Here is a 27,944-nt window from a genome sequence, read left to right as displayed (position 1 = left end):
CAGGACAGGGCACTCAAAGAAATGGCTTAGGGTTAGATTGCTAAGCAGTGACAGAAGTGAAACACCAGGTTGTCCTAGGTAGTAGAGACAATGGAAAAAGATTTGGTGGCCCCAAAATTGGCTGTGAAGGATCCTTGGCTGCTGCTTCACCATGCTGACTTGGAAAAGAGAACATGAAGAGGTGAAAATGCAATGTACTATGATGCCTATTATGTACCACCTGTTCCTTTTGTAAATCCAGAACTATGAGATTTTACAATGGTAAAATTAGTTTGTTTATATATATATATTGTAGTTTATTATATTGAGGATTTCTCCCATGTGGAGCTATTATAAAGGTTAAGCTACTATAGAAAAAGTAACAGCTCTGGGGCATGTATGTTAGAAATCAAGCAGACAACTGAACAGATATGAAGAGGGTATTTATTACATCTGAGCTCCAGTGACTTTGACGGTATCTCTTGCAGATGTTTTCCACTGTTTGTAAAACCTAATTCTTAATTTTCTACAGACTGTCTGGAAATGTTCTTAATAATAATATTCTTACCTGCTGCTTTTAATGCAGACATGGATTTGTAGTTACATACGGAAGAAATAAGTATAGTTTTAATACAAAAAGATATCTGTTCTCCAAAGTAATTTTTATGAGATAGAACTCTCTTTATGGCACTTTATTCCTATGTTGAGATATTCTGGGGACATAAATTTCCCTGGAATTATTTTAATTCAGAGAACAAAATTTCCCAAATCACTAGCTATAACACCAGTCTATGGTTTCCAACATAATTTGTTGCCCAAGAACCACAAAGGCCTTAATAGTATTCAGTGATTCTCTTCTCTCTGTCCCCCTTTGTTTCCATGGCTTTGCTCCTGGCTTGGTTAAATTGGTTTATCTCCCTTTTCAAAGCACATTTGCGATATTACTAATGAAAACAAGGGTGTCTTTGATTAATTTCTTACCAGAGTCACTGATATTGTGGTAAGAGTGGTAGCTCTTGTGTAGCAACATGCTGGGATGATTCAGGCTATCCCAAAGCAAATAATAAATCATACATTAAAAACAATGAGTGGAATAGATTACTGCTTCACCTTGAATGTGTTTATAAAATTTGTATTGTCCCATGTTGTTACTCAGTGCAAAAAACTTGTATTTGAAACAGTGAAGCAGAAGTGTATTTTGACATATTTTGTTTTTTCCTTAGTCCTCTCCATACAATTTTAGATCCCCTGCAAGAAATTCTGTTTTATTGTGCTGGACTTCCAGCTTGTTGACATGCTACTAACATCAGCCAGAGAAGCTCACAAAGGAGTTTGCAGAGGTGCCTACAGGCTGATACTAATATCCCAGTCCCACGTGCCACAGATACAGGAATGCCACTGTCGCAAATTTGTCACTCATTTGGCTTCATGTGAGCCTCAATTTCTTCTTGTGTTTTTGTTTTTTTGTTTGTTTGTTTGTTTAGAATGAGACCAGCACAATAAAATCACATTTTTTACACTGTTGGTCACAATGGCTCAGTGTGCTGTGAGGAACCATGAGTCTGTGGGAAGCTGTTAGACACTGGGCTGCAATGACAGTCTCAGCACCTGCCCACTCCTGTCCTTACAAGCTGTTTTCTCTGCCAACCCTTGAAATACATGCATGCAAGCAATAAGACTTGTCCTTTTTGTCTATCCTGTTGTAAATGTCAGAGTTGGGAAAATTTGAGACGTTGACTAAGCCATCCTTGAGATGAAAAAGCTGAAGAACTTTGAACCAGAAGAGAATACAAAGGCTGGTAAAACAGATGTTTGCCATATGGATTTCTTTTTAGCAATTAAGCCAAAGTTTCATCTCTAATGGTTTTATCAGTGCCTGTGGCAATCCATTCTTAGTGTGGCTGTATGAAGATAAAGTTAACAAAATAATTACATTACGATGATTCACTGGGAACACACAGCTTTCACAGAACAACACATTATTTTAATTTTCTCTGTGTATTCACAACTTCTTGGTTTTACATTTTAAAATCTCGCTTCAAGAGCATTAAAGAGAAAATGGCCAAGATGGTCTATTGCAGAATTTTATATTGCAGTATGAAGTCAGCTGCCGCCAAATGGGCTCATTTAGTTCATCTAATCCAACTCTCTTCATTTTGCAGACTCTTCCATTCCTGTCATTATGTCCCTGAGAATGTTTTCTGAATATTTGTACATAATTTCTTCAGTTCTGACTTCTTAGGGGTAGAAGATTGGTTTAGCAACTAAAACCAGAGATCTGAGAAGTACAAGATATATAAGTTCTGCTAACAGCTTTTCTAGAAACTCATGGCATGGCCCAGGATTCATCACCTAACCCTTTCATGCCTCAGTTTCCACTCTCTGGTAATAGTATCTCAGCATGCTTAATGCAAAGTAAGGTGACAGTGAAGAAATATGACTGAGAAGTGTTAAAATCCAAATGCTCCTGATCAGCCAGGATTTAAATTGACTGAATGTGTGGCACTTCCCTTGGAAGAGTGTTCTATGCTATACTAGACCTCAGTGTTAGCAGATTGCATCTTGATCTTCAGTCTCAAATTTCCTACACTAATCTGCATGTCTCTTATCTCCTGTAACCCTAAGATAATCATAATCTGTTATTGAAATCCCTCCCCCCTTAGTTATCACTACCTGAGCCACATTGTCTGTATGCAGTTTCCTTGTGAATCTAAACTCCCTTGTTAAGTCTTGACTTAAGGATGCCAGCAATGTGTCCTCTTTCAATTCTGCGCTGCAGCAAAGGTTTGAAAATCATCCCCCTAAACCAAATTCTAGGGTCAGCCAATGATTGTGGTACAACTGGAGTCAGTGAGCACTGGTAATTTTCCCTCTCCCCTAAATGAGTGAAAAACTGGCAAAATTTAAACAGCCCTCTGTTGATGACTTTTGACTAGCCAGATGCCCACAGTGCTTGAAAATTGGGTAACAAATAGCAAATACAAACCAGCTGGCCTACTTGCACAGGCAAACAGGCAGAAGCCACACCTGCCTAAGTAGGTAGGTGCCTCACCGAATGGCTCCCAAAAATGTGCTCAATGAGACAGGTGTATGAAGTGCTGCAGCAGCTGTCTGCTGAGTATGAGATATGGCTGGAATCCTTAAAGAGGGACCACGTTTCTGGAGAAAACTTCCAAATACGTTAGGCTGAAACATGACTCTTATAAATCTTCCCATGTTTTCAGATCTGTTTTCATACATGACTGCTAACAGGCAAAGATATTTTTATTTTTTAGCAAGGGATTTTTAACCTGCTGTTTGGGAAGTCATGTTACTGTTTTTGTGGGGTTTTTTTTGGCACGCCTCTGTTTTTGGTGGCAGTGGGTTGTATTGTCATAAGTGCAGAATTATGACTTTGCCTTTACACTGTGGGGAAGAAGCCCTGTAAAATGCAGTATCATTCAGTAGCACCAAACGGAACACAGGAAATTACAGGCCAAGTAAATTTCTTTTTGTATAAATGTTCTCTCTTTTCAAGTTTGCTTCAGTGTGAATGTCCCTCTTTAAGGTAAGGCCTTCAATATGGGGAAAATGTCAAGGTAGGTCAATTTTTAGGCCTAATAACCTTGAGGTGTCCCTTCAGTTCCATAATATATTTCCATATGGTCATCAGTGCATGGCAATGAGCATTTAGCAGACGGGCACGCAAGGGGCTATACTGCATGCTTCTGCATGAAGTGTTACCGCTTAGACAAAACACCGGGAAGGGATCCTGAGACCTCAGATGATCATACCATTGTTAAACATTGCACATTATGTATTCCCCACTTCCCTGCAGGTGTCTCAGGCACAGGAAAACAGTGGGCTTTCTTCTGAGAGTGACACTGGCGATTAACACTGGTGTACATAAAACAGTTAGAAATAGGGAAGATTTTATATTTTTCAGAACTGCTAACAAAAATTCTTTAGAAAAAATGAAGGAGAATGGATGTTGGTTGCCAGCACTTAGCCTTTTCACAACAAACAGCCATAACTGTTGGAGTCCAACACTTTTTTTGCACACTGTCCCTGCAACAGGGTATTAGAACATTTAACGCAAGCTGATTCCTAAAAGTACCAATTTCCTCCTACTGGTTCAAGTGTTAGCCACTTTGCTACTGACAGAGAAGCATTGGCTGTTGACGGGTGATGAAGTTCATCATCCCAGTTTAGCTGGCAGTAGGCAAACACAAGCAGTAGTACCACAACTGCTGGCAGTGGAGCTTGTAGCAGTGGGCCTAGCAGGGCAGCTGGGAAGGGCAGGGCAGACAAGTCTGGCCCACTTCTGCCTCTTTCCTCAACAAAGCAAAGACCTTGGTTTCCAAAGCACTTTGAATAGTTTGAATCTTTGCACAACTACTAAATACTCTCAGGATGTACGTATATACCTTTTGAGGAGCTTATGTCCAACTTGTATCACAAGCTAAAGACATCAAGAGTAAGTGAGCTAGTATTTTTAAGGGATTTCAGCATTATTTGCTCAGATTAACAAGGTTCTCTTTTTCCAGAATTTGCTCATCTGGTTCGTCTTATTTTTTGTTTCTTATTCTCTTCAACATCAGTGCCTGCAGCTGCTGTTTTTAGCAGTGATTGCCATAACAGTAGAATAACAGCAGTTTGAAAGCTACTGCAGGTTCCCAAATATTTATAAGTTAAACAACTTTTTATTATGTTTCTTTTGATTCTGTACTAGGGATCCAGCAGTATTTGTTTCAGTTTGCTGAGTCCTTGTCTTATAACACTAAAACCCTTTCATACTGAATAATTAAGTGAATTTAACCATCTGTTAAATATACATTTTCAAGTGTTGCCCATTGGGATGGACTGAAAGCAGCCAGAGTGTTTCTGCTTTCCTTTTGGTCTTCCCCAGAATAAGACAGATTCTGTTTCACTTTTTGGCTGCTCTAGTCTTCATTGCTATTTTCAGAAAATAAGCATTAAGTGAAATTGCATTATCTTAGCTACTTACAGTACATTCTTTACATTCTTAAGCATTCAAACAGAAGCATTTTGTTTTTATATTAATATAATAGTAAACAATATTTCTGGGTTGGGCCTATTTCTGTTGTCCTTGAAAGCTAATGGTAAAACACGAGGTAATTTAAGAAGCAGTGCAATCTGGCTCTTCATCAGACTGCGGAGAGGAATTTATAAGAAAAAAAATTGTAGACTTGTCTAAGACTGACAGTCCGTGACTCGTCCCATTCACAACTGAAGTCTGACAAACATGGAGTATATGAAGAGCTTTAGCTTTGGGTTTATTTCTTGTGCAGAACCTTTTGTGTTAGCTAATGCAAGCATAAAGTTAACAAAGGTAGCTTAGTGGGCTGTTCATCTGAAACGGGCAGTAAAAATTTGTTGATGTACATGCTCACAGCTCAGAATTGTAGTGCAAAACATAATTGCATTGGCATATGCAGATGCAGGACTGAAGCAGCTTATCATAAAAAGCAGGATGGAAGGCATTTTGAAATGGTAAGGAGTCCTAGCACTTCAATAACTGCTGCTTTCCTGTTGTTATACTGTTGTGTTGTTATAAGGGATCTTGTTACTTGTCTGCAACACAGACCTTGTACTGATCCTCCCAACAGCATGCTCCAGGAGTCATACGCTTACATTATGCAGCACAGGGGCAACGCTCAGTCTAGATATTTACCAAATGCTTAAGTGGAGATCTTGTTGCTTGATCTGCAGGTGTTTTAGCATGTGGCAGATGCACCTGCCTGACTACTGTAATAACGATGGTTAAAATACAATTTCAGGAGCACACAACTAAAAATGGACTATCTTGGATATGTGCCATGATGTAAGAGGGGAGGTGACATTCAGTGATCATGACCTTAGAACAGCTGAGGGATACCAGTGGAAGCTTGCCAATAAAATGTGAATTAGAGAGGCACCCATATAAAACCTGCTCTGCAGATTGGATCGTAAAATTTACAATAGGAATTGTATTGTGCAGATGAAGTGCATTTGAATACAGTTCCATTTCTTTCTCTTCTCCTATTCCTTCCTAATCCAACAAAGAAAATAATTTCCTGTGTAGCTGAACCCTTTAAAAACCTTACCATAAAGAAAAAATATAGCATAGAAATCCAAAAGTTAACGGTCCTCCCCTGCAACTTTCTTCACTCTAAAAAAGACATATATTTTACCAAAGCATATCTTCTGTGTGGTAGTTATGTCAAGATTAAGTCCTATGGAAACAAGCTCTGGTAAAATGAACAAGATGCATCTTGGTGGTAAAGGACTAACCATGGGCAGAAAAATGTAGTGCTGGCCTCCTGTGCAGCTCCTGTGAATTGTGCCTCCATTGGTGTTTTGCACAGAGGCAAGTTTTGTGCTTTAGCGATCAGGCTATGAGCAGAACAGGTTACATATATATTTAGTGCTGTGTGCTCATCTGTGTAAGAACCCAAGTATAGCCATAGGGAGCAATGGTTTTACAGCACCTTCTTTTGGGTTCATTGCTCAGACTGTGAGCACAGGCTGATTGTCAGCTAACCTGCAGAGCTTTGATTTTGTTTGCTTTGCTGTTTGTTTTGCTGTTGTGTTGTGGGGGTGTAGAATAGGAGAATGGCTTTGCAAAAGCAAAATAGTAAGCCTGGCCACATAATCATTAAATTAGGTTGTTCTTCCTTCCTACATAACCCATTTTACATTCCTAGGAAAAATACATATAGTTTCAGCACAAAGGTGTTTGTGATCCAGTAAACTAACACAGATTCCTTTTAAAAATCATAGTTCTGTGAATGAGGTTGGTGTTTATTAAATTTCTGTATACTTTCATAACAGATTTGATTACAGCCTGCATAGGTTGCCATGCTTTTCAAAATACAGTTTCATTATCTATTAAAATCTTTATTGAATATCATTTTAAATAAATTTCTTTCTCTTAATTTGTTGTCCTTCACATCTAATGAAAGAATAAATAATCCAGGAGTGCAAAATTTCACCCTTCACTTGGAAGTAATGAATGTTTTTATACTTGTAAAAACTACATGGATTCAAAACCCCTTGTTATCATCATAGCCTGTAGCTGATGTACTGCAGTTTATGTTTGGTCCATTGTAACTCTTCCTCAGGTGATAAAAGCAATTAATATACTGAAAAATATATGAACTTGTATTCTGATAACTTATATTTCGTATATTCTGGAATAAGATATTCTAGGAAATGCTTATAATACTGATACAGCCTCTCTGTGCATGCAAACACTGTGAAGAGGTATCAATGTGATAAACAGAAAGACAAGCCTGAAGTGTTTCGCTTCTCAGCCTGTTTCTTTCACAGTATTCATTACTGAATTTCTATATGCACACAGTGAGTTATGTGTGAAAGTGAGTGCTCATTACAGTTGTTCTCAACTCATTAGATACTACTGCACCTTTGTGAAGAGAGATCCACTCATTGGTGCAACGTGATCTCCGCCTCTGTTGCGGTTTTTCTTATCACAATAGAGAGAGAGGTGAATGAGAGGATGGTGATATGTGAGGTTAGCCACATAACCTTGTGCTTCAAACCAGCTTATTTGATGTCTTTAGTTTCCATTTGTCATGAACAAAATAATCTGAAAATCTTGTCAGGAACAAGGTAAATACAAAATTGTCAAACTCTGATCATTCCCAATCTAAGTATGTCTTCTTGATGTTACTGGTTCAAACCTGGGAACCATTTATTTCTTATTGAAGCAAAATTCTGGGTAAAATTAAAGGATATCATCTAAGCCCTGCAACTCTTGCTGCATATCCTGTTCCTGCTGCATTGCTGTCCCATGTCCCTGCAGCTGCACACCGAAAGCTGCAGCAACTTCCTGCCCAGATTTAACATGCCTGTGGTGTGTTTGATGTGCTGCTGATATCACCATGTGCAGCACTGGAAGGGCTCTTCAGTGAAGTTCCCCAGAAGAATGACAAACTCCAGCATTTCACTGTGAGCTTGAAAATATATGACAAAAGGTCAAGTGCTGCTGTTGATAGAAAATGGCAGTGGAGTAAAGTTAAAATGTTTCATTCAGTGATATAGATGGTCCAATCTGGATCTGCAGTACAGTGCTGACAGTATTTCAGACTGAAAATCATGACCTTATAACATGTTTTGTGTCAAAAGGTCCACTTACTGAAAAATATAACATTTTTTTTTCTAATAACACATTAGTTTGTTATTATAATGACTATTCCTGGCCTCACCCAGCCAGTAATAACTATCTCTTCTGGATTAGCTCCTCGTTCTAGTAAACTGAACAGAAACCTAATAATTGCTTTAAAGGGGATTTCTACAGTTATAAATTCAAGTGATGCTGTTTGAGTATATTCTAGTCTGATTTTCCTACAAAAATAAGAGTTTTGTGGCAGTATTATTTTCTAGTCCCCACCTCAATCTTTCTTTCATCTGGTCTGAATAACCTTTGAACCTGCTAGACAATTCCTGCCCAGTTTAGGGGAGTCATTGAGCTTTGAAGAGAACAGAAAGGGTTTCAGTGATTTTCTGAAAATGAAACAAAAAGAAATAATGAAGTAGGGACAGGTGCTTCTTCATGTCTTCAAGCTGTAGAATTAATTTAATCCTTGTTAGGCATCAGAGTCCACTGAGCCTCTTGGCCTCACAACACAACTGAGGAGGTGCCCGAGCTTTGCCAAATTCCCTGATTCGGACCACCTTCTGCCAAGTGCCTTCTTGCAAGGAGTTTTTCAATTCCAGTGGCTCTTCTCATTCATGTTTGCTTCAGAAGTATAATGAAATTAATGCCAAGTTCCAACCTTCTTAATGTGTTTTTGGTGATGAGAACATGAACTTGGATATCTTTCTTCTCTGTTGCAATTCATATAGTATCTTTTAGTAGTCATTAACAGACAAGGGTGGTAATCCTTGACTTTTTAAGCATGTTTTGGAGTTGTTGCTGTTGGTTTTTTTGTTTGTTTGTTTGTTTTTAACTTTAGTCTGTGGCTGCAGGTAGAAAATTAACTTTTGGTTGAAATGGCAGAGAACACTAACCAAGTTCAGAAAACCATTGTTTGATGTGTGCTTATTAATAGCATATGAAGTTCCTTTTAATCTTTTAATAATTACATGAAGAGATTTAAGGAAAAAAAAAAGGCATTTTTGCTCATAAAATTACATTCTTTGTCCAAATCTGTACTGGCCAACTGTGAAAGCTGATTAAATGGTGTTTTATGAAAAGAGTCTCTTAAAAGTTCCAGTACCTTTGGCTCTTTGAACAGAAATTGTAATCTGAGAATAAAATAAAACATGACTTTTATTTCAAAATGTCATCTTTGATGAGATTATGTTAATATGATGAGGCCATGTTAATATTTATTAGTTCAAGATGTCCTATTCCTGTGGCAGAAGTGTTTGATCTGAACAGATAGTATCACCCATGTGAAGCAGGCTCATCATATCTACCAGGATAAGCAGGTCACGCACTAGGTCAGTGCTCAGATGGGAGACCTGTGAAGCGTTCATGCTGCTAGAGGAAAAAAAAATAATAATAAGTGATCAACTAGCTGGCACATTTACTGCACAAGAGTTAGTGAGTCACTATTCCTTCCCACCGTCAGAGACATAGTGCTGATGGATAAGCCATCTTTCATATGGGGTATGAAATTGGAGTTATATCATTTGTAGTCATTAGAAGTGCCATGGTGCTGCTGCTGTCCTTTGTCAAATAGAGTGATTGCCTACATGATACCTGCAGTTAGGCAGTTTTAGTGCAGCATGGGATTTGGCACCCACCGTTGAAAGCAGCTGGGCAGTTGCAGCACCCCTGCCCTTGTTTAACGATGACACATGCTGAACACAAGGTGCAGCCAAATCAAGTGTTTTTGTGTGTTTGAGTGGAAAGCCTGGAGGGGGAGGGAAAGGGGTGTCTTTTTTTCCTAGTAACCACAGTTTCTTCTGTCTTCTGAAATTGAAAAATCTGGAAAACTGTTTGAAAACATGAAAATAATGTGCCCCAAAGTCTCAGGAGCTTTAGGCTAAATAAACAGAACCCTACCCATTTACTTACTGCTTTGTTAGTGATGCATTTGCCAGCCAGTCTACAGATTTTTCCACTTCATGATTTTTTGTTTTTAATATTCGAAGTTGGATAATAACCACAGTCTGTTTTCCTTGTATTACTCTCCTTACCTTGCAGATCATCTTTCTTTTCTCAGTTTCTCTGCTAGGAGATAGCCACAGCCCTTCATACCTTCATGCTGAGCCTTCATGCTACAACTATATTTTGGTCATGCTGTTGACCTACAGAGTATTCACAGTGCAAGTATATTAAAATAGCAATAGTAGCAGAAATGTGGCCAGACCTGTTCCATCTTACGAGATGCTGCTTTGCAAAATAGCCATAGCTTCAGGAAGAAACTGACTAAGTTGCTAAGGAGGATTTCTCAAATAAATCTTTCTGTTGAAAAGAGGCACTTGTTATGACCTCTACCTTTTGACTTTTATGGCTTAATCCACTCGCTTTTGTGCCCTGTGGTTTATTTAATCTCACTTGATCAATTGGTTTGTTAGAGGCTTGCTAGCATATCCTTGCAATCTCAGATTGCTCCATACTTGGCCTGTTAATAAACTGGGTGGTTTATATCTATGCTTCCAAAAAGACAGGGGATTTCTTCCAAGTCTAAGAAAGTTAAAACTTTTATCTTTTTCTTGAAGGCAGACTTGAAGAAATGCTAGGCTTTTAAATCTAAGTGAATACCTTTCTTTGTTGTTTCAGAAGTGTTTGGGATTCACAGTTCTATTGGAAGTGCAATTATTTGTAATCAATGGGATTTAGTTTTTTTCAGAAGTATTCATCTGCACTCTTTTAACCTAACACCTTTGCAAAGCTCAGCAATGGTTTTCTGGAAAAAAAGTCACTATTACAGGGTCTGAAAAGTTTACCATCTTATTCTTTTAGATTCAGAAAGCAAACACTTTTCCAAATATGTCCAGTATGAAAAACTGAAAACGATTTGTCATGCATTTGTTCTCAGCTAGTGTAGAGCTTATTTGCCCTGGATAGCTAGTGGTATAAGCATGTGTCAGTATAGGTAAGTTTCTCCTGAACATAGCTATAGTTCTGATTTTGAATTCTGCTTTCTACAAATGTTCACTTCTTTCTGCTTTAGTGACCATTCTTGTAGCAAATTTATTTTATGTGTGAAAATACTATGGTAGGACATGGGGAAAAGGAAGAATGTAGACATAGTTAAAATGTAATGTATTTCAAAATTCCTGTGGAATTTCATTCTTATTTTACAGTATTTGCCAAAATGACTAGAAAAAAAAAAGCCAAAGCTCTGAGCTGTGTTCCTTACTCTTTATGCAGTTCAGAATGTATGGGTCACATTCACTTCACGTGCAGTCTTTCTGTACAAAGCAATTACAAATCTAAACAATGTAAACATATATAACCATGTGGTTATATAACCATATACATATATGGTTATATATAGTTTGTTAACTCCATATTCCTTTCCTTTTTGTGGAATTCTGTAGATAGAGAATGTATATTTTTGGTTGCCTGTACTTAAAAAATACTTGGTTTACAACTGACAGAGTCTCTTGCATTTCTATAGACCTTTTATTTTCTGTATCTGTAAAGTTCTTACAAACAGCATATGTGATAGTTGCTACATTTTTAATGCCTTAGTGGAGCTGATGAAGAAAACACAGTGATATATATATACACATATTATATAGGAAAAATTATCTGCATTGAAAGAAGGCCTGTAATCCATTTAGAATTCATCAATGTACGTGTTTATGATGTACCACTTCATGAGTTTATCATTTAACTTTGCAAGCCAAATAGCTATTGTATTTCTGGTATCATCATTACCCCAAATGTACAGGATGGATATAAAGACTTTTTTTTTAGAGTGCCAGAATGCCTCCATTAAGTTTCAGGGAAAAAAAGACAAAAAAGGAGAAAGGAAAATGTTTGTTCCAATTCCCTGAACCTGTACGTGTCTGAAATACACTACTAACATGAAAAGCACAAACAGTGCGTGTGTCAGGAGAATGGCCTTGAGGAATATTTTCCCCTGTGTCCTGCTGTTCTTTACACCTAAGTGGTTATGGGTAGTCACTGTCGTGAGCGCCCTAAGGAAAATGAGCTGGCCCTCTCAATCCTGTCTCTGCTTAATACATTTTATCGCAACCAGAACATGTACAATTGCACCTTGTTAGGCCAACTTCACTGAAAGACTTTAGTGCTTTAGTCTTCAGTGGGGAAGTCCTGGTGCCATTGAAATGAAGGAGAGCTCCAAGATGGATTTCTCTGGAGCCAGACTTTCACACTTTGCCATTTTGCTCTGAATGACATTGGGCTGCATTAAGAAATCTGAGTTGCCAGTGTTGAGTTCGAGGATTTTGGACTGGGATCTGGTGTGATCTAATTTTAAAGGCAGGTGTAGACAGATGCAAGGAAACAGTTAGCTTAGAGTTGAAACAGTAGGGTATATTGTGGGGAAATCAAATTCACTCTGTGCCTCTCAAATGAGAAATTGTTATGTTCAAACCTAAGATGAAACTGCCATACCACCTACTATGCCAAAGACTTTTTTAAGTTAGTCCTGATCTCAGCTTCCTGCTTTATCATCATACTGCTGTTCCTTCGCCTGTCAGAGACCAGCGAGTCTCTAGGAACTCATTTATAGTACTGCTTCTGTGGCCTCTCCTGAACTCATTTATAGTATTTGCTCCTGTAGCTTTTCTCATATGTCTGTTATTCTGTGTGCGAAGTAGCTCCTCTTTTATTTCAATCATTCCAGAAAATTCAACCTTTTGGGGATGGGGGAAGCAGGACCTGTTATTTTATTATGCTATTTTACCATTCACATTATTTGTATTTTTCTTCTTAGAAAACCAAAAGGGATGTAAATAACTTTGATCAAGACTTTACACGAGAAGAACCAGTATTAACGCTAGTGGACGAGACAATTATAAAACAAATCAATCAAGAAGAATTTAAAGGGTTCTCATATTTTGGAGAAGAGCTACTGCCATAGACAACGTTAGGCTGACAGATGAATGATGCTGCAAGAAGTGATTCTGAAGAGATCGTCAAATTACTGAGACTCAGTAGATCAAGAACTACTTCTCTTTCCCTGAGCCCATATCCCTGATTTAAGTATATATTTATTGTTTTTTTTTTTCCTTTAATCTTCTGACATGAAAGCACTCTTAATTTCTCTCTCACAAAGCAATGCAAAACAATTTTGTATCAGAAATTGTAGATGTAACACACTGCCGTACATTTTCAACTTTTCTTTTATTCCTAAGATTTCCCCAGAGGACAGAATCGCATCTTTTGCATAGAAAATGGAGCTCGGCGATTAAAAGTGATTTAACAGACCATGTCATGTAATTGTCGTGTGCATTTAAGCTAAGAAGTTGAAACTGTTTCTTCTGTACCAGTGGTTACGGTGAGATCTGTACTCAAATGTGGAACAAATAAGTAATATATTGCTCTTCAGAATGCAAAGAAGTCTGCCTTCTTGGAGGTGTAGCCCTCAATTATGAATGTCTTAATGCAGTGAGGTACAAACATGAAATAAAGCTGTCCAGAAGAAGCAGCACATCAATTAAGGCTTTTGATGAAGTTCCTCGCAAAATTTAGGGAAAACATTTAGGAATAAGAAGAGTCATGAAGATAACTGAAAATTTATTTAAAGCAAGAAATAGTTACTATTTAGATGGATATTAAAGGGCTAAGGAATAAAAAGCCTATAGTACTTTATCACAGCTATTTATAGGCATTTTACAGTTTTTCAGGCAATTGGGTATACTATCCATGTTACTAAATTGAATATCCATTTAAATGAACCATTAATGTGATGGCAAGCTTGCAAATGTTTACAATTAATTTTACATTAAAAATTAATTATAAACATTATAAATTTGCCTTTTCCATTGTAGCTAAGTTGATGAATAATTTCTTATTTATATTTATTTTGTCAGCAGTGTGTTACTTTTGCACACTTTTACAAAACCATAATACTACTGTGTTTGTTGTTTCTATGTTTAAAATCTAAAAGAAATCTGCTTTTAGAAGACACAAAATAAGGCTATACGTGCATTATGTGGAAGTGTGTTGAAAAACTGAAGATCAAACATTCACAAACTGACAATATTGAAAGTTGTAAATTGAATTTTTTTGTGTATTAATTGAAATGGTAACTCATGTGGACAATATTACTAATGTGAAGTTACCTCCTGTAGATATGCTAACAGTGTTATGTACTTATATTTCCAGGAGTACCCTGTGGTTTTGGTTTTGTTTTGTTTCTTTTGTTTGGTTTGTTTTTTTCGGGGGTTGTTTTTCTTTTTTTTTTTTTTTTTTTTGTGTACATGTATCGCTGAGGTCATTTTATTATATATTTTACTGGACTGAGTGAGCGGTCATTGGAATCCATTTTAATTGTTGCACATGGATTTCCAGCTGCACAAAATATATATACTTGTGATTGGCAAAGTGGCACTAAAGAAGCTTTTTTGCCTTTTGTACAGGTGAGATTTTGTATATAGTGTTTGCTGCAAGGCCTGTGGAATTCATTGAATATAGAGGTATCAACTGCTGCATGTTCAGGCATACTATTAAAATGTTAGTCTATGAAAGAATAATTATAATAATGTCCATGTGCAATACTCTTGTATGTGTATTGGTTCAAGTTACTGTCAGAGAGATGAGGTTTTTGTTATAAAAAGATGTAGACATATATTAAGCTATACTAAATCTCCTGTATAGTTCTCTTCAACTCTATTATGATATGATAGAGCTAAGAAAGAGAAGGAATGTTACAAATTGTGGTGGACAAAGTGTGAATCATTGGCTTTAAGAGATAATCTTGGTCTCAAGCAGATGAGTTAGTTTGTGTCAGTTTTACGTCTGGCTGCTCATAGCCTGTTACTGATGACAACATTCAGTTCCATTTTGTTTTGTTTTTAAAACTCAGGTGTAATTATTATATATATTCTTATGATGATTTCAAAATATTAAATATTATGATATATCAATTAATGTGTTGTCTGGCCTACAGGTGTAATAATGGATCAAGCCTTTAGTTTAATTTAATTTATCTTCAGTAATCTTTTGTACTGGGAAAAGACTAGCTTCTGGAGCTGAGTACCAGCACAGAAACATCTTAATGATTGCATCATCTCAATGTTTAAATTTCTTTCTCTTTTAGAAATATATTGTAGAACTGCCCATCAATTCGTGTCTCACTACTGGCTCTGTTTATTTCTCATCACAATTAGCTTTTGACATCCAGGCAAGAACTGATCACAATGCTAAAGCATTCCTTTCCATAGGTGAGTAGATGGCTAGGAAGGCAAGTTATTGGATAGTGCACTACTGTTTGTACAACAAGAGGCCTTTACCTAAAACTATGAGCATTTATTTTGAAGGAATAAAAGCATCCCATAAGGCTTTTGTAAGTAAGCTATATTCCCATTTTTAACAGAAAGATAATTAGCAGATGTTTGTATTTCAAGAGGCCTCGGCACCTGCATTGTTTGGTAGGATGCTAAGAGAAAAGTCAAGGAGATCAAAACTTTTGCATGGGCAGATATTTCTTCAATATAAATAGTTAGATCCTCTGCATTGGGTTTACATCAGAAGGTTTGTCTGTTACCTTGAACATTTTTTAAAGATAATTCTTAAAAATGGACATTTACATTTCTGCCTATTCTGTAAAATCTTTCCTGTTCCTTCTTTGTAAAATGAGTGCAAAATGCCAAAAAGATTATTAATAATAATAATGATTATAAAGAATCCATTGCTTCTTGTTTTTCCTCCCAAATAGACTTTATTAAAAAAAAATGAAAAACATTTTTCTCCATAGGGTGAAAAATAATTATCTCCAAAAAAGGCTTACAAATTACCTCTTTTTAAATTATGTGCAGAAAAGTTCTGGCTAAATATAAAATGTATTCAGTTGGGGTGGGGGGAGGGTAGTTTTTTTTTATTGTGAGGATTTATTTGTACAGATTTTTTTTTTCTTATGGATGTAATTTGAATCTCTTGCCATTCATTAGTGTTATTTCATCGTAAACATTATTACTGTGCCAAATGTACTGTATTCAAAAGGATGTGAATGTGTATTGTTTCGGAACCTAATAAATACAATGATGTTAAATCTTACTTTTTTCCCAAAAGTCTTCATGAGTATTTCCTAATGAGGAAGAAGCAACGATGAAGGATTTATATTTTTCCTGTTAACATATACAAAGTTCCATGAGCTTATCTTTTAGAAGTGAAAGTTTGGCAAATGAAGGACTTGCTAACAGGAATCTCATCTGTGAAGTATTAAAAGCTCCAAAAGAAACACAGGTAACAATGAGCAAACACAATTTATGTGAGCAATATTACATTTGCCTCAAAAATTCCAAGCAGGTGAATTTTCAGACTTTTTTTTTTTTTTTCGACTGAATAATCATTGCAAAGTTCAAGAATTCTGACTGATCCTAGCATTCTGCTTAGCTTGTTAAAACTCACTTCAGTAAGGCACTTTGTGCAAACACATGAGACTGCTTTATTCTTCAGTTGGACTGAATGGATGGATTAATAGTATCCATTACTCTAATTAATTTAATTAGAGATTTAATTAATCACAGACCTTATTAAATGATTTATTTAACTTAATCTGTAAATGTCACATTATCGTGAATGTTTCAATATTTCATCATGTCTTGATTTTAAATATAAATTCTTTCAGTTTTCATGGTCTAAAATTCTTAACTTCTGCTTCACAAGATCAACTATCAGCATACTCTGGCAGCAATTCCAGTTATAGACACAAAGGTAGTAGATGTACTGGAGAGCTTGGGAAAAAAAAAAAAAAAGTCTTGGAAGGATTTTGTTTTATTTATTGCATCTTCTGCAATCTTCTGTGTAATCCTCTGTTTGTTTCCTTCATGCTGAATCTTCACTGTCACTGAATGTGTTTGGTACTTACAGCATATTACAAATTCTGTGTGTTGACAGCATTAGCAAAAGCTTTTCCATACAGATTTTGCCATTTAAAAAACTATGTAATATCTTGATTTTCTGCGTATGTTTAGCAAAGTTAAAAACATCCAATGAAATTAAACATCATGTTGTGAACAATAGGCATCATTGGTCTCCAAATACATCAGTCCGTGTCATGTTTTCTCTTCATGCTGTAACTAATGTCCCAGCGGTTTCCAGAACATAAGTGACTGAGATACTAAGAAGAGATTTTATCCTTGCTTACAGACTGTAAGATATGGAAAGAGAGCAGTCCTTTGAATAGAAATGAGTCTCAGCCTGGTTGACCATACATGTTATAAATGTGGTACTAAAAGTTCAAGGAGAGATTATGTACCCGTCTCCTTCTGTGCCTTCCACATACGCCACACAGAGGATGTTAGATCACTTTACATTGAAAATTGTTCTTTGCCTCCTAATAGTCTGGTCAGGTACATGACTAAATCAATATGACAAGCACCTAGACAAAATGATCAAAAACAGAAATTAATTATCCAGTTGGGAAATTAAGTATGTAATAGGTTGAGGTATCCAGACACAAGATCCCAAAATGCAGTGTGAGTTTTCACCTGCATGTACTGTTTGAGCAGAACAGTTTTTGAATTAGAACATGTGTCTGTAGCGTGTTGCTGCAAGCGTGTGCGGCCAACACTGACAGGAAGCACTTTGGTCCCTGTTGTTCCTTAGTGCAGACCCAACAACATATTTATGGAGGAAATGCATGGAATCAGGTGCTTGGGTCCCCAAATTGCCTGATACAACAGCAGATGGAATTTAATAGCAGCCTGTTTGTATTTCATGAAGACATTGCTGTTATGTGTGTCCTTATTTTTGTTTATATTGAGTCAGCACAATAATCTTATGCAGGTAGATCCTACATTTTTAATTCATCCACTGGGTTCTTGCTCAAAACATGGCAAAAGGCAGGAGAAATCCTTTCATGGTGCTAATTCATTATAATATTTATAGCACACAGCCATAATTCCTCCTAAGTAGTGACCACGATGCAGTCATAATATTAAATTGTCCACTGGTACAGGACAATACACAGTACTTCTAATGCCCACTGTAAGTCATAGCCCTAATCTGACAAACACATTAAAAATTGGTTGATTGACAATTTTATTTTGGGGCAAGCTTGTCATCTTCTGCAAATGTCGATATTGTAGACCCAAATCCCCAGACAAAGTTGGAGGAGACAGAGTATATGCAGGACAGGCTTCCTCTAGAAATTCCACCTAGCAAAGGAAGGGAAGCATCAACAAGCCCTGGCCTACCAAATGGCAGTTTCAAGGTATGCAGAGTTCTTGAAGAAGTAAATGTTGGGTGAACGTGCCTCATCCTGGGCACGAGGAGAAAATGAGAATGATTTACCTGAGAGAGGACCTCTTTTAGAACTTGAGGGCAAAACCTCCCTGAGTGACATAAATAAGGCATTCATAGAGTCAAAAGAAGGTACAAGCAACCACACTGGGTCACACCAAACATCGCTCAAGTCAGATACCCTGTTCTTGGCAATGGTCAGTAGCTTAAGCAGTAATGTGCACGAATTACAAATCGAATCTCCAAGTACAAACAAAAGGAAGTACCTGTGGAAACATCTAAGAACAAGAAAGTGTGAGGTGGCATTCTGCCTGCAGCAGTTTTTTAATTCATGGCTTCCATGAAACAGATGGCGGTGTCCGTCATATTTAATATCTCTGAATTACCTTTCTTTTGATTAATTAGTTTTTGACCGATAAGAACTTCTGGCATGCAAAAGATTCTGTGGGAAAGAGTTCCACAGCTCAAGTAGTAATTGTGTTAAAAGATTTCTCCTTTTGTTTATTCTGACCCAGCCGTAATTCCATTTTATTCTGCCTGGGTGTTTATTTGAAAGAGAATAAGTAATCTTATTGAATTGAATTTGCTATGCACATTCTTCATGATGCTCAGAATTTTATAGATCACTGATACATCTTTCCTCAGTCAGTTCTGTTACAGATTGAAAAGTCTTCTTGAAAGGAATGTCACAAATTGTGGTGGACAAAATGTGAATCATTGCCTTTAAGACACAGCATTTAAAAAGGCTTCATACAGGCACATCCCATAGCTTTGGTCACCTACACTGTCTTTTTCTTAACCTTTTCTAGTTCTACTCTATCCCTTCTGTAGATAGGGGGAGTAGAATTACATGTAATATTCAGTATGTAGATGCAAATAGATTGTTATAATGACTACTGTGTTCTGTTTTGGTTTCTGTTACGTTTTTATGTTATTTTTTTTTATGCAAGTTTGTTCTCAATTATTTCACAGTCCTTCCCAGATTAGTGTCAGTTGTAAATCTAATATGCATCCTCTCTATTAGATTCTGCAGTCATAATGAAAATAGGTTCTGTACCAGGGCATAATGAAAATAGGTTAAACAGGAATTTAACCAGTGCAAAGCCCTGCTCAGTGCAGGCTTCCATTTTAGCAGGGAACCTTTGATCGCTACCTTCTCAATATGTTTTTCTTACTGCTTTTGTACCACATATAGGTTTGTGTAGACTGTCTTTTCTTAGCCTGATTATTAGAATGTTGTATGCAACAAATATTTTTCCAAAATCAAGATATAGGACATGCTCTACTACCCTCCTGTCAACACAGGCTCTTACTGTGTTCTTTAATATCCCTTCTTTTGGCATGTTAGTTACAATGAAGGGGAGAAAGATAAAGGTTTTCTTAGCATGTTAGAAAAACATATACATGTGCCAAAATAGTTTCCACTCCATCTTTCCTTTTACCTCATCATTGCTGTGGAAGCAGGAGATAAGAGCAGCAGCCTGAGGTGGAATGCAAGCTACCACTGTAAATATTGTGAAATGGTTACACAAGACTCTGTCCAAAATTTGGAATAGCTTTAAAGAATTTCAGGTTTGTATACAGATGTTTAATCCTTGGAAAAAAAAACAGTTAGGAAGAAAGTCAGTGACCTGGAGTCTATTGCTGATTTGGGCACTGGACTGAGAACTGAACTGAGCATTGTGTACAATTGTCATCGCCATACCAGTTTGATCTATGTGTCTGATGTACTACAGGAGGCAGCAAGGAGGCAAGACTATCATTGCTAGTAACAACAAGAGTCAGTGCCAAGGTACGTTCTCATTCCTCTAAACCTAGCAAGACAAAATATTATCTAAAGGTACCATTTTGTGCATTATTATAAGTAGGTAAGACTTTTAGGATGTTGGTGAGATGTTACCATTGTAGAAATAAAGCTATTGTAAAGTTAATTCCTTAAACAAATTGTTTTCTATTCAGGAGATTTTTTTTTCTTTAAATAAGAAGAAAAAGAAACACTGAAATTCAACCTTAATTGATTTCATTTTCATATATTTACCACATATTGTCCTTTGGTACATTTATATTTACTTTGTGATGTAAGGGATGTAAGGTCTGTGAAAATCATTCTGTTTCCCTTATGAGTACATGAAAGAGGTCACAAATATGTTCTTATGACATCGTTTACATGGCCTGAGATAATCAAATCTGGGAGATCCTTAGCCTGAGACCAATACTGGGTAGAATTACATGTCATAGCAGAGCCACTCTTACCAATTCACTGGTTATTAAAGCAGAAAGGTCTTCCTACCTTCCCTCCCTATGCCCGAGCCATGCATTTCTGCTTGCTAGCCATGGTCTAGCAATCACTGAACCCCTCTGTGGGCTCTTTCAACTCACTAATCCAACAACAACAACAGCAGCAATTGTTTTTGCAAATTGATTTTGATGAACAAATTTGGTTGGCTCAGCAAAGCATCTGTTGGCCCGACATCTGTGCCCAAAGAGGAGTTATGATCAGACACCGAGGACTGGTGCAGCAAGGGGGAAAGGAAGGAACAGGAGTCCTGCTTTTTATGTGCATGAGCTGTTAAGCTTGTTTGGTCACCCTATGTAACTGTACCCTTGATGATCTTTGGGAATAGGCCACATATTCCTTGAGTGACAATAAACACATCCCTGCTCAAATATGTCTGTCAGATGGTGACAATTACACAGACTTGTATGTCATCATGAGGAAGCTTGTCTAAATGTCAGAAATGTGCTTTTTACTTGTTAGCTTTCACATAGAAAAAATGATTGTGTATATCTCAACCGTCTCCTGTTTTCATTGACCAGAGCAGCATGGAGCTAGAGAGTTTCCATTTGTGCAAAGGAAAAGATGCTTCATGGCCATTTTGCAAATTAGCAAATTGAACCAAGGTGCCACAATGATGCATTGCTTGTTGTTGTGTAAGTATAAAATCAGGAGTAGTGCTAGGGAAAAGAGCATGGTTGAAGCTAGTCTTTGCCTGCTCTTGCTGTACTGGTGTTTCTGAGCACAAGGTGTTTCCAAACCACACTTCACAAAATACCTGATGGTGGCCTCCCATGAAAATTCTTCATGGCCGCTTGGAGACCCTTTTGTTCCTCTGGTTTCTAAACCAAAAGATAGTAAAAAGTTGTTTGTAATTGGATACAATCCTTGATGTATAATGGAGGTGGAGGAAAGATGCATCTATGAGATAAGCTTTTAAACGAACCATGGTCGCACCCAGACAAACCTGAGAACATCTGTGTTCTAGGAAAGCTATTTACTCAGAGTGTGGTACATCAAAAAAGAACAATTTGTGTTTATTTTTGTTTAATAAGCAGTGAGAAGTAAGTGAAGGCATCAGGCACATTGAGGCACAATTTTCCAAATAATTACGTGGCTGATTAAGCCGAACAGATGAGGGCCACAGAGATTATGCAAATCTCATTTAGTTAAATGTGTTAGGATGGGGATGAACACTGTCCCGTTCAGAAGTAAATTTAAGACCTTTAAACTTTACATGTCGGGATATTGTGGAGATATTTTTTCTTCAAATAAATGACAAGCTAACTCCTTACATGCTAGTGCATTGTGACTGCACTCTTATCTTTCTCTAAAGGACAAAAGCTGAATTCTTAGATCTCATATTCTGCTGCTATGAAGTCTGCTTATGGTTTATCATGCTGCTCTACTGAACTATAGGGTTCGGTGACGTCCCTCAAACACCACCTCCTAGCTGCTGAACAGAGAGCCTGGGTAATCCTGAGATCAGTCCTCCTGGTCTGCAGGAATCTGTTTTAGAGCAGATCATTATGACACCTTTCCAATCCCACATATAGGGACAATATTTTAAGCAGCTGCCACCATGAAACATACATTTGAAATACAGTCTATGTCTTGTGTTCTCATGTAAAGCATCTCTGGCCATTGAGACACTGTGCTAAAATCTTCAGAGTGTTCAGTCTACCAAATATGGGCCATAAAGCACTGATCCAGAGTCCACATTGTGACGAGTCCCTCATATTAATTATAGTCATCTTATGCTGCGCTAGATATGAGATCACCATGACCCTACCTCCCATTGCACATCCCCAGTGCGGTCAGTCAGCCAGACGCATGCTGACTTCAGCAGGAGAAAAAATGGAAAACCATGCAGAATGCCACTATTCTGACAAGCTGAAGGAGTACAAAATCAGCATTAGATTGTAAGTCTTCCATACCAACAAAAAAATCTCACTCCTCCAGAATGAGTCGATTTCCATATAGCATCCTCTCAGTATAGTCCTGCGGAAAGCCTGTGAAGCCATTAGCTTTCTGAGGGCCCATACTCAGCAGTGAACTGTCAAGATGCTCATCTCAGTAACATTATCTTTCTGTTTCATTTGCTTGCTCAGGGATTAAAGTAACACACTGCAGGAACATTTTGCAGTGGATAATAATGCTGCCACCCTGTATTTGGTTGATACATTGAGAGAGGATCTCCAGCTGGGAGACTTCAAATGTGAGAGCTTTACTGATGTTTTCATTCTTGTTAATATTCCTGCCTACACTGGGAGAAGAGTCTGGGTGATGAAGAGGAGTAGAGAATATTCATTTTCATTTACTGAGCTGCCTCGGAATACTGTGAACCACCCACACAGCTGAACAAGTTGATTTCAGTGCCAGAGGAGTTATCAACACTAATAAAAAAGCAGTTGTCACACAGATTAAGCATTATGCATGGGCAAAAAACTCCCGGTATATTACTCATATGCAAATTGAAAGTATTTCTATAACCTCTGACCCTGCTTGTAAACATCAGATTCCAGGAATTCTTCTGGAAACCATACATTACTAAGGCAAAATTATACTTAGCAATAAACATGCTTTCCTCAGTGAAAGAATCTGGAAGTGGAAGAATGCAAGACCTTGAGATGCACTGCTGAGTGTGAGGAAACCGCTGAGGCCACCTCCTGCCAAATGTCTGGGAAAACACCCACCCTTGTAGAGCTGCTGGTGGAAATATGTAAACCACACACGGCTGCGGTGCGTGAGCACCTCATTAACATGCTATCAGGCATCCACAGGCAGCAGCTGTGCAGTGCCAGGAGTGAGTGGACACGCAACTTAAGCTTGCTCTGACATGAAAGGGGGAATTCAAAGAACTAAGTGGAAGGATGGGGCAGTTATTGCAATGGCAGCAGGAGAAGTGAAGAAAGAGGAGGTGAGAATAGGAAAGACAAAAAATGCAGCAGCAGTTCAAAAGGAAAAATCCCTGTGGTACTGGAGAGGTTTCCAGTGATCCAAGAGAGTGGTAAGGAGATTGCTGAAAGGTGACTGAGGGAAGAAACATGGATCTTGGACATAAGCTAAACATAGGAGTAAACAAGCAAAAAGCACAGTGGATGTCTGTGCATCGAAGGCATGCTCCAAGGTATGCCCAAGCTACTTTTAAGATATCTCGCGTGGGTACCATTACCTCAGCATGCAGCCTCTTGTTCAAATATTTATCTGGTGCCTGAGGGAGGGGAGTTTACAACCAGCAGAGAACTGAACTGATGTGGCTGCTGATTACATTGAGAGGAGTAAAGAGGTAGCTGTTTTAAAGCTAATCCAGGGTGTTTATGCACCATTTCCAATCATAGTGTTGACCTACACTGGAGGCACATTTAAATAAAATCCCGAAGGTTGTCATGTGCATGGAGGATACACCACATGGTCTGTTCCATCAGGTTTAACACTCAGCCACTGCCTCTTTCCCAAAATACAGTTTATAAGGCTCTCACATGCAGGTCTTTTGGGGGAAGGGCATAATTTTTAGATCCAGTAATACCATGTTTTTGAAACCATACAAGAAATCCATGTGTTATAAATCTGGGGCAGATAGTGTGCTTGGGTTTTCCCCCATAAAAGCAGAGGTGGACACTTTTAATATGAAATAGAAAGAACCTTTATTATTGATGTTACGTATTTCCTCACAGAAGGAAAATATGCATGTTTCTTTATAATGGAAATATCAGCAAACGGTAGAGAGATCATAAGGAAAAGAATTACAACACCAGTCTACAGCTATTAGCCTGCTTATTAGCCCATTTGTTTTACTGCCATTGTGATACTGCTCCAAATGGACACACTGATTTTTTTTTTTCTGCATTGCCTTTTCTGGTCATTCAGCAGTACAAGAAAAGCTTTTTCATACATCAAAGACAACAAAACAAAACAGTTCAACAAAGTGAGATCTATCTAATACCTCTTCAATCTAGAATAAAGATTATAGTAAATCAACTATTTTATGTATTCAGAGCACACTTTAATATCTTGACATTCCAACTTCTACTTTAAATTTGTTCATTTTTTCAGAAAAGAGAGGTAACATAATGTTATGTGCAGACAAGCTGACAAAAGCAGTAATTCAGTCTCAGAAGGTCTTCTTGGGTGTAGTGTTCTGAGATAGTGAAGCCTGCCTGTCAGCTCGTGGTGGCTGAGAGGGGTGATTCCTGCCCATCTCCTTCTGCTCGCATCCACGTGATCCCATCTTTGTGGGCACCATGAGCTGGCACTCAAGTGTTCTAGGTGTGGTACTCCACTCCTCTTCTGTTTTTATCAATTCCTTGAAATGCTCCTATGGGAAATGCTGTAGGTCAACATCCAGTCTCTTATTTAAAACGTGTGGAGACTATTAACTGCACTCCGCTGCATGACGAGGGCAGTCTCCCTTCCTGCCTCTTGGAGTTTCCTGTTCGCACTGCTTGCTTTTTGCTGGCTCTGGCAATTGCTTGACCTCTTTTGAGACAACCTAGTTTGCTAACCTGATAGAAAACTGCTAACTTTGTGTGTATGTATGTGTGTGTGTGCGCACGTCAGCTTTCTGCCATTTTAGGTTGAATTAGTTCATCAAAGGGTTGGGTGCATGCAGGACCATTAAAAGCAAGTGGAGAGGTCATGGAATGGGTAGAAGAAAGGAAAGACTGATCTTTGGAGTAGCGGGAGTTGGGCAGTTCATCTCAGGTCACCTTATCCCTTCTTATCTAAACAGGTTCAGGGGACACCACTGTAAAGAAAAGAAATGACTAAAGGGCAATCCTGTGCTGCCGGAAACCATGCTAGTGAATCAGTGGGGTATTGCCCTGTCTTGGAACCCGTGATGGTCTGGTGCTGGCATCCTGAATTAGAGGATGCAGTAGCTGAAACAATAGTGATTCAAATGCAGTGATTCAAACGAGATATAAAATTAAGTTCTTGAAAGTTGGATTTAGAAAAATAATAATAATAATAATAATTAGGAAGAAAGCCCACAGTTTTCAGGGGAAATATTCAATAGGGAATTAAGATAAAATGCAAATGTTAACAAGGCACCCACCTAGCACAAGTGAGGAAGGAATCACCAGTGATTCCAGTCAGGAATGTCTTGTCCTTAGGCAAGCAGTTTACAACACCTCCAGGGCTGAAGAGCAGCCAGCCACTCTTCCCACTCAGATATCAGGAACATCACCCAGCTGGGTATGACTAGCATACTGTTAGTAGCCTAACACTTGGGACAGAATCCAGAGCTGTGCTAGGTGCCATATGAACAGAGGAACACATTTCTTGTGCAATTATCAGTCTCCTGAAGACCTGTTGAGTGCTTGCCAAAATGGTGCAGGTCAGCAACCACTCTCCTACTTGCTGGGTGTGGAAAGTAGTAAATTATGGGGTGGATGAAACTTTAGTAGAGGTTTTGTTTGTCTGTTTGTTTGTTTTACAGAAAGGCATTCTTGGACTTTCTTTCCAAGATATAGACATCAGAGACTCCAGTCAGACACCATAGGTCATCAGTTAGTAGCTCTGTGGCAATTTTCAAAGAGCTCATCATGCTTGTTATTTCACCAAAAAGGCTGGTGGGCTAGCAGCTGCTTTGCTGAAATTTGTATTTTTTTCTGTGCTTTCCACAGAGAGGGATGGGGATTTGCCATCTCTTTCCAATCCACAAGCTCACAACTCAGCTACAGCCTTGGCTAGCAAGATGATGGGAGATCCAATCATTTGAAGCAAATTAATTGAGAGCCTAGCCTGTGAGGTGCACAGCAGTCTCAGGTCTTGAGAGGAAAGAGAGTTCTCAAATTCCCTGGAGTGGAAGCACAGACAATGTGGAATTCAGTATCTCAAAGATCCCTGCAAAAATATTAAGCTATTTGCAGCCCATTCTCCTCAATAATATGGAAATTTCTGTCATGTGTGTGTTCCTTTGGGTTTGGACCATTTCTGGTTATTTTCCCACTGATATTATTAATTTACTTTTCTTTCAACATAATTTTGTTTCTTCTTTCTATTATTTTTTTTTTTCCTCCAGTTCATGACAACAGCTGGAGATTGAGCTGTTGGGTGAGATTCCCTCCTACATTGGACAGTTTTACCCATTGACCTAGTGCCTGCTGTGACTTTGGTTAAGATAATACAATTCATTCAGTGTTATTCACAGCAGGAGCAGCAAAGAAATTGTTTCATTACAGGAGCACAGAACAATGATAATACTACCAACTGTATATAAACACAGAGCACTAGTTACCCACCAGCCAATACTTAATGGAGGTAGAAGACTGGGTGGATTTCCTCAGCTACTGCCATCTGCCAAAACGCATCCTGAAAGAACAGACGTCCAATGTTGTGCTTTGAAAGTTCCAAAACTTGTGATCCAACTGCTGAATTCATATCCCCCAGACTGTAAATCACAGCTCTCCCAGGCTGCAAAATGATACCAGCTGACTGCAGCCTGAGTGAGTGAAAAGGGTTGCATCAGACTCCAGAAACAGTGAAGTAATTCATCTCTTTGATTTGGCAAAATGTTTTAAAAGGTACAAACACTGACTGAAAGAAAATGCTGGCATTCTGCCTTGCTTTACTACCTCACTCTCTTTTTCTTTCCCACAACCCCTCTCTCCCCTCACTGCAAAAAGTAAGCATTTTAAAGGAAACAGATTTACCAAAATTACAATCCTGCATGTGAGCCAGCCAGTTTTCACAGCATTGCAGTCATTAGCATGTGCTGCTGGAACGTACCACTTTGGATATCAAAGAGAGATTTGATCGGGAAGCTAAGGGTGTTCTGGGCAGCCACATTTGTCCCCCGGTTTGCTTTGAAAGCTAGTTTCCATGTGCAATAAAAGTAGCCATACACTTTTGTGCGACTGCTATCCAACACCCACAATGAGTGATTATAAGTGAAAGGAACTACTGATTCACTTAGTCATCTTCTATCACAGATGCCCAATGACCAAACACTAATTGACTCTTTGAAATTGTTTTCAAAGTAGATCTATGTGTGCAGGGGGAAAAAATTACCCTAAATGCTTGTGGTTTTGTCGGTAGCTGTTGTGACTACTGATCAGTCCTCTGCTATTCTTCAGCAATGAGAAATGTGTTTGAGTTTCACAGTGGAAAAAGACAGATGAATTGGCCTTGCAAACTTATCCCTAAATTAAGAAATCCATATTGATCTCGCAGTTACCAATAAAAAACCACGATGTGGGGAATTTGTTCTGTGATAGCACTGTGTATCACACAGAGAGCAATAAAGAGCACACCAGATTGTGTCTCCTGCTAGGGGTTTAACAGGAGTAAACCAACCCAGGTGATTCTCAAACTTAGGACTTTGAGACCAGGAAGTCCCAAATACAA

The 27,944-nt window shown here is 38.1% G+C and overlaps 1 protein-coding gene across 2 annotated transcripts in view; it reads left to right on the top strand.

The window, feature by feature from the left end:
* PRKCE (protein kinase C epsilon) overlaps positions 1 to 16,129 on the top strand; it is a 295,014-nt gene extending 278,885 nt beyond the window's left edge. The window contains exon 15 of one of the 2 annotated variants that reach the window (XM_005009801.6): positions 12,846 to 16,129. In XM_005009801.6, the coding sequence (XP_005009858.3) occupies positions 12,846 to 12,992 (147 nt within the window). In that variant the 3' untranslated portion in view covers positions 12,993 to 16,129. Of the gene's footprint in view, positions 1 to 3,496; positions 3,527 to 12,845 lie in introns of those variants that run through there. The other variant, XM_038177630.2, reaches the window with a different exon arrangement.
* Positions 16,130 to 27,944: the final 11,815 nt, after the last annotated feature.

Source organism: Anas platyrhynchos, chromosome 3, assembly GCF_047663525.1.
Source record: "Anas platyrhynchos isolate ZD024472 breed Pekin duck chromosome 3, IASCAAS_PekinDuck_T2T, whole genome shotgun sequence".
NCBI lineage: Eukaryota > Metazoa > Chordata > Aves > Anseriformes > Anatidae > Anas > Anas platyrhynchos.
This window is presented reverse-complemented; position numbering and strand designations above follow the sequence as displayed.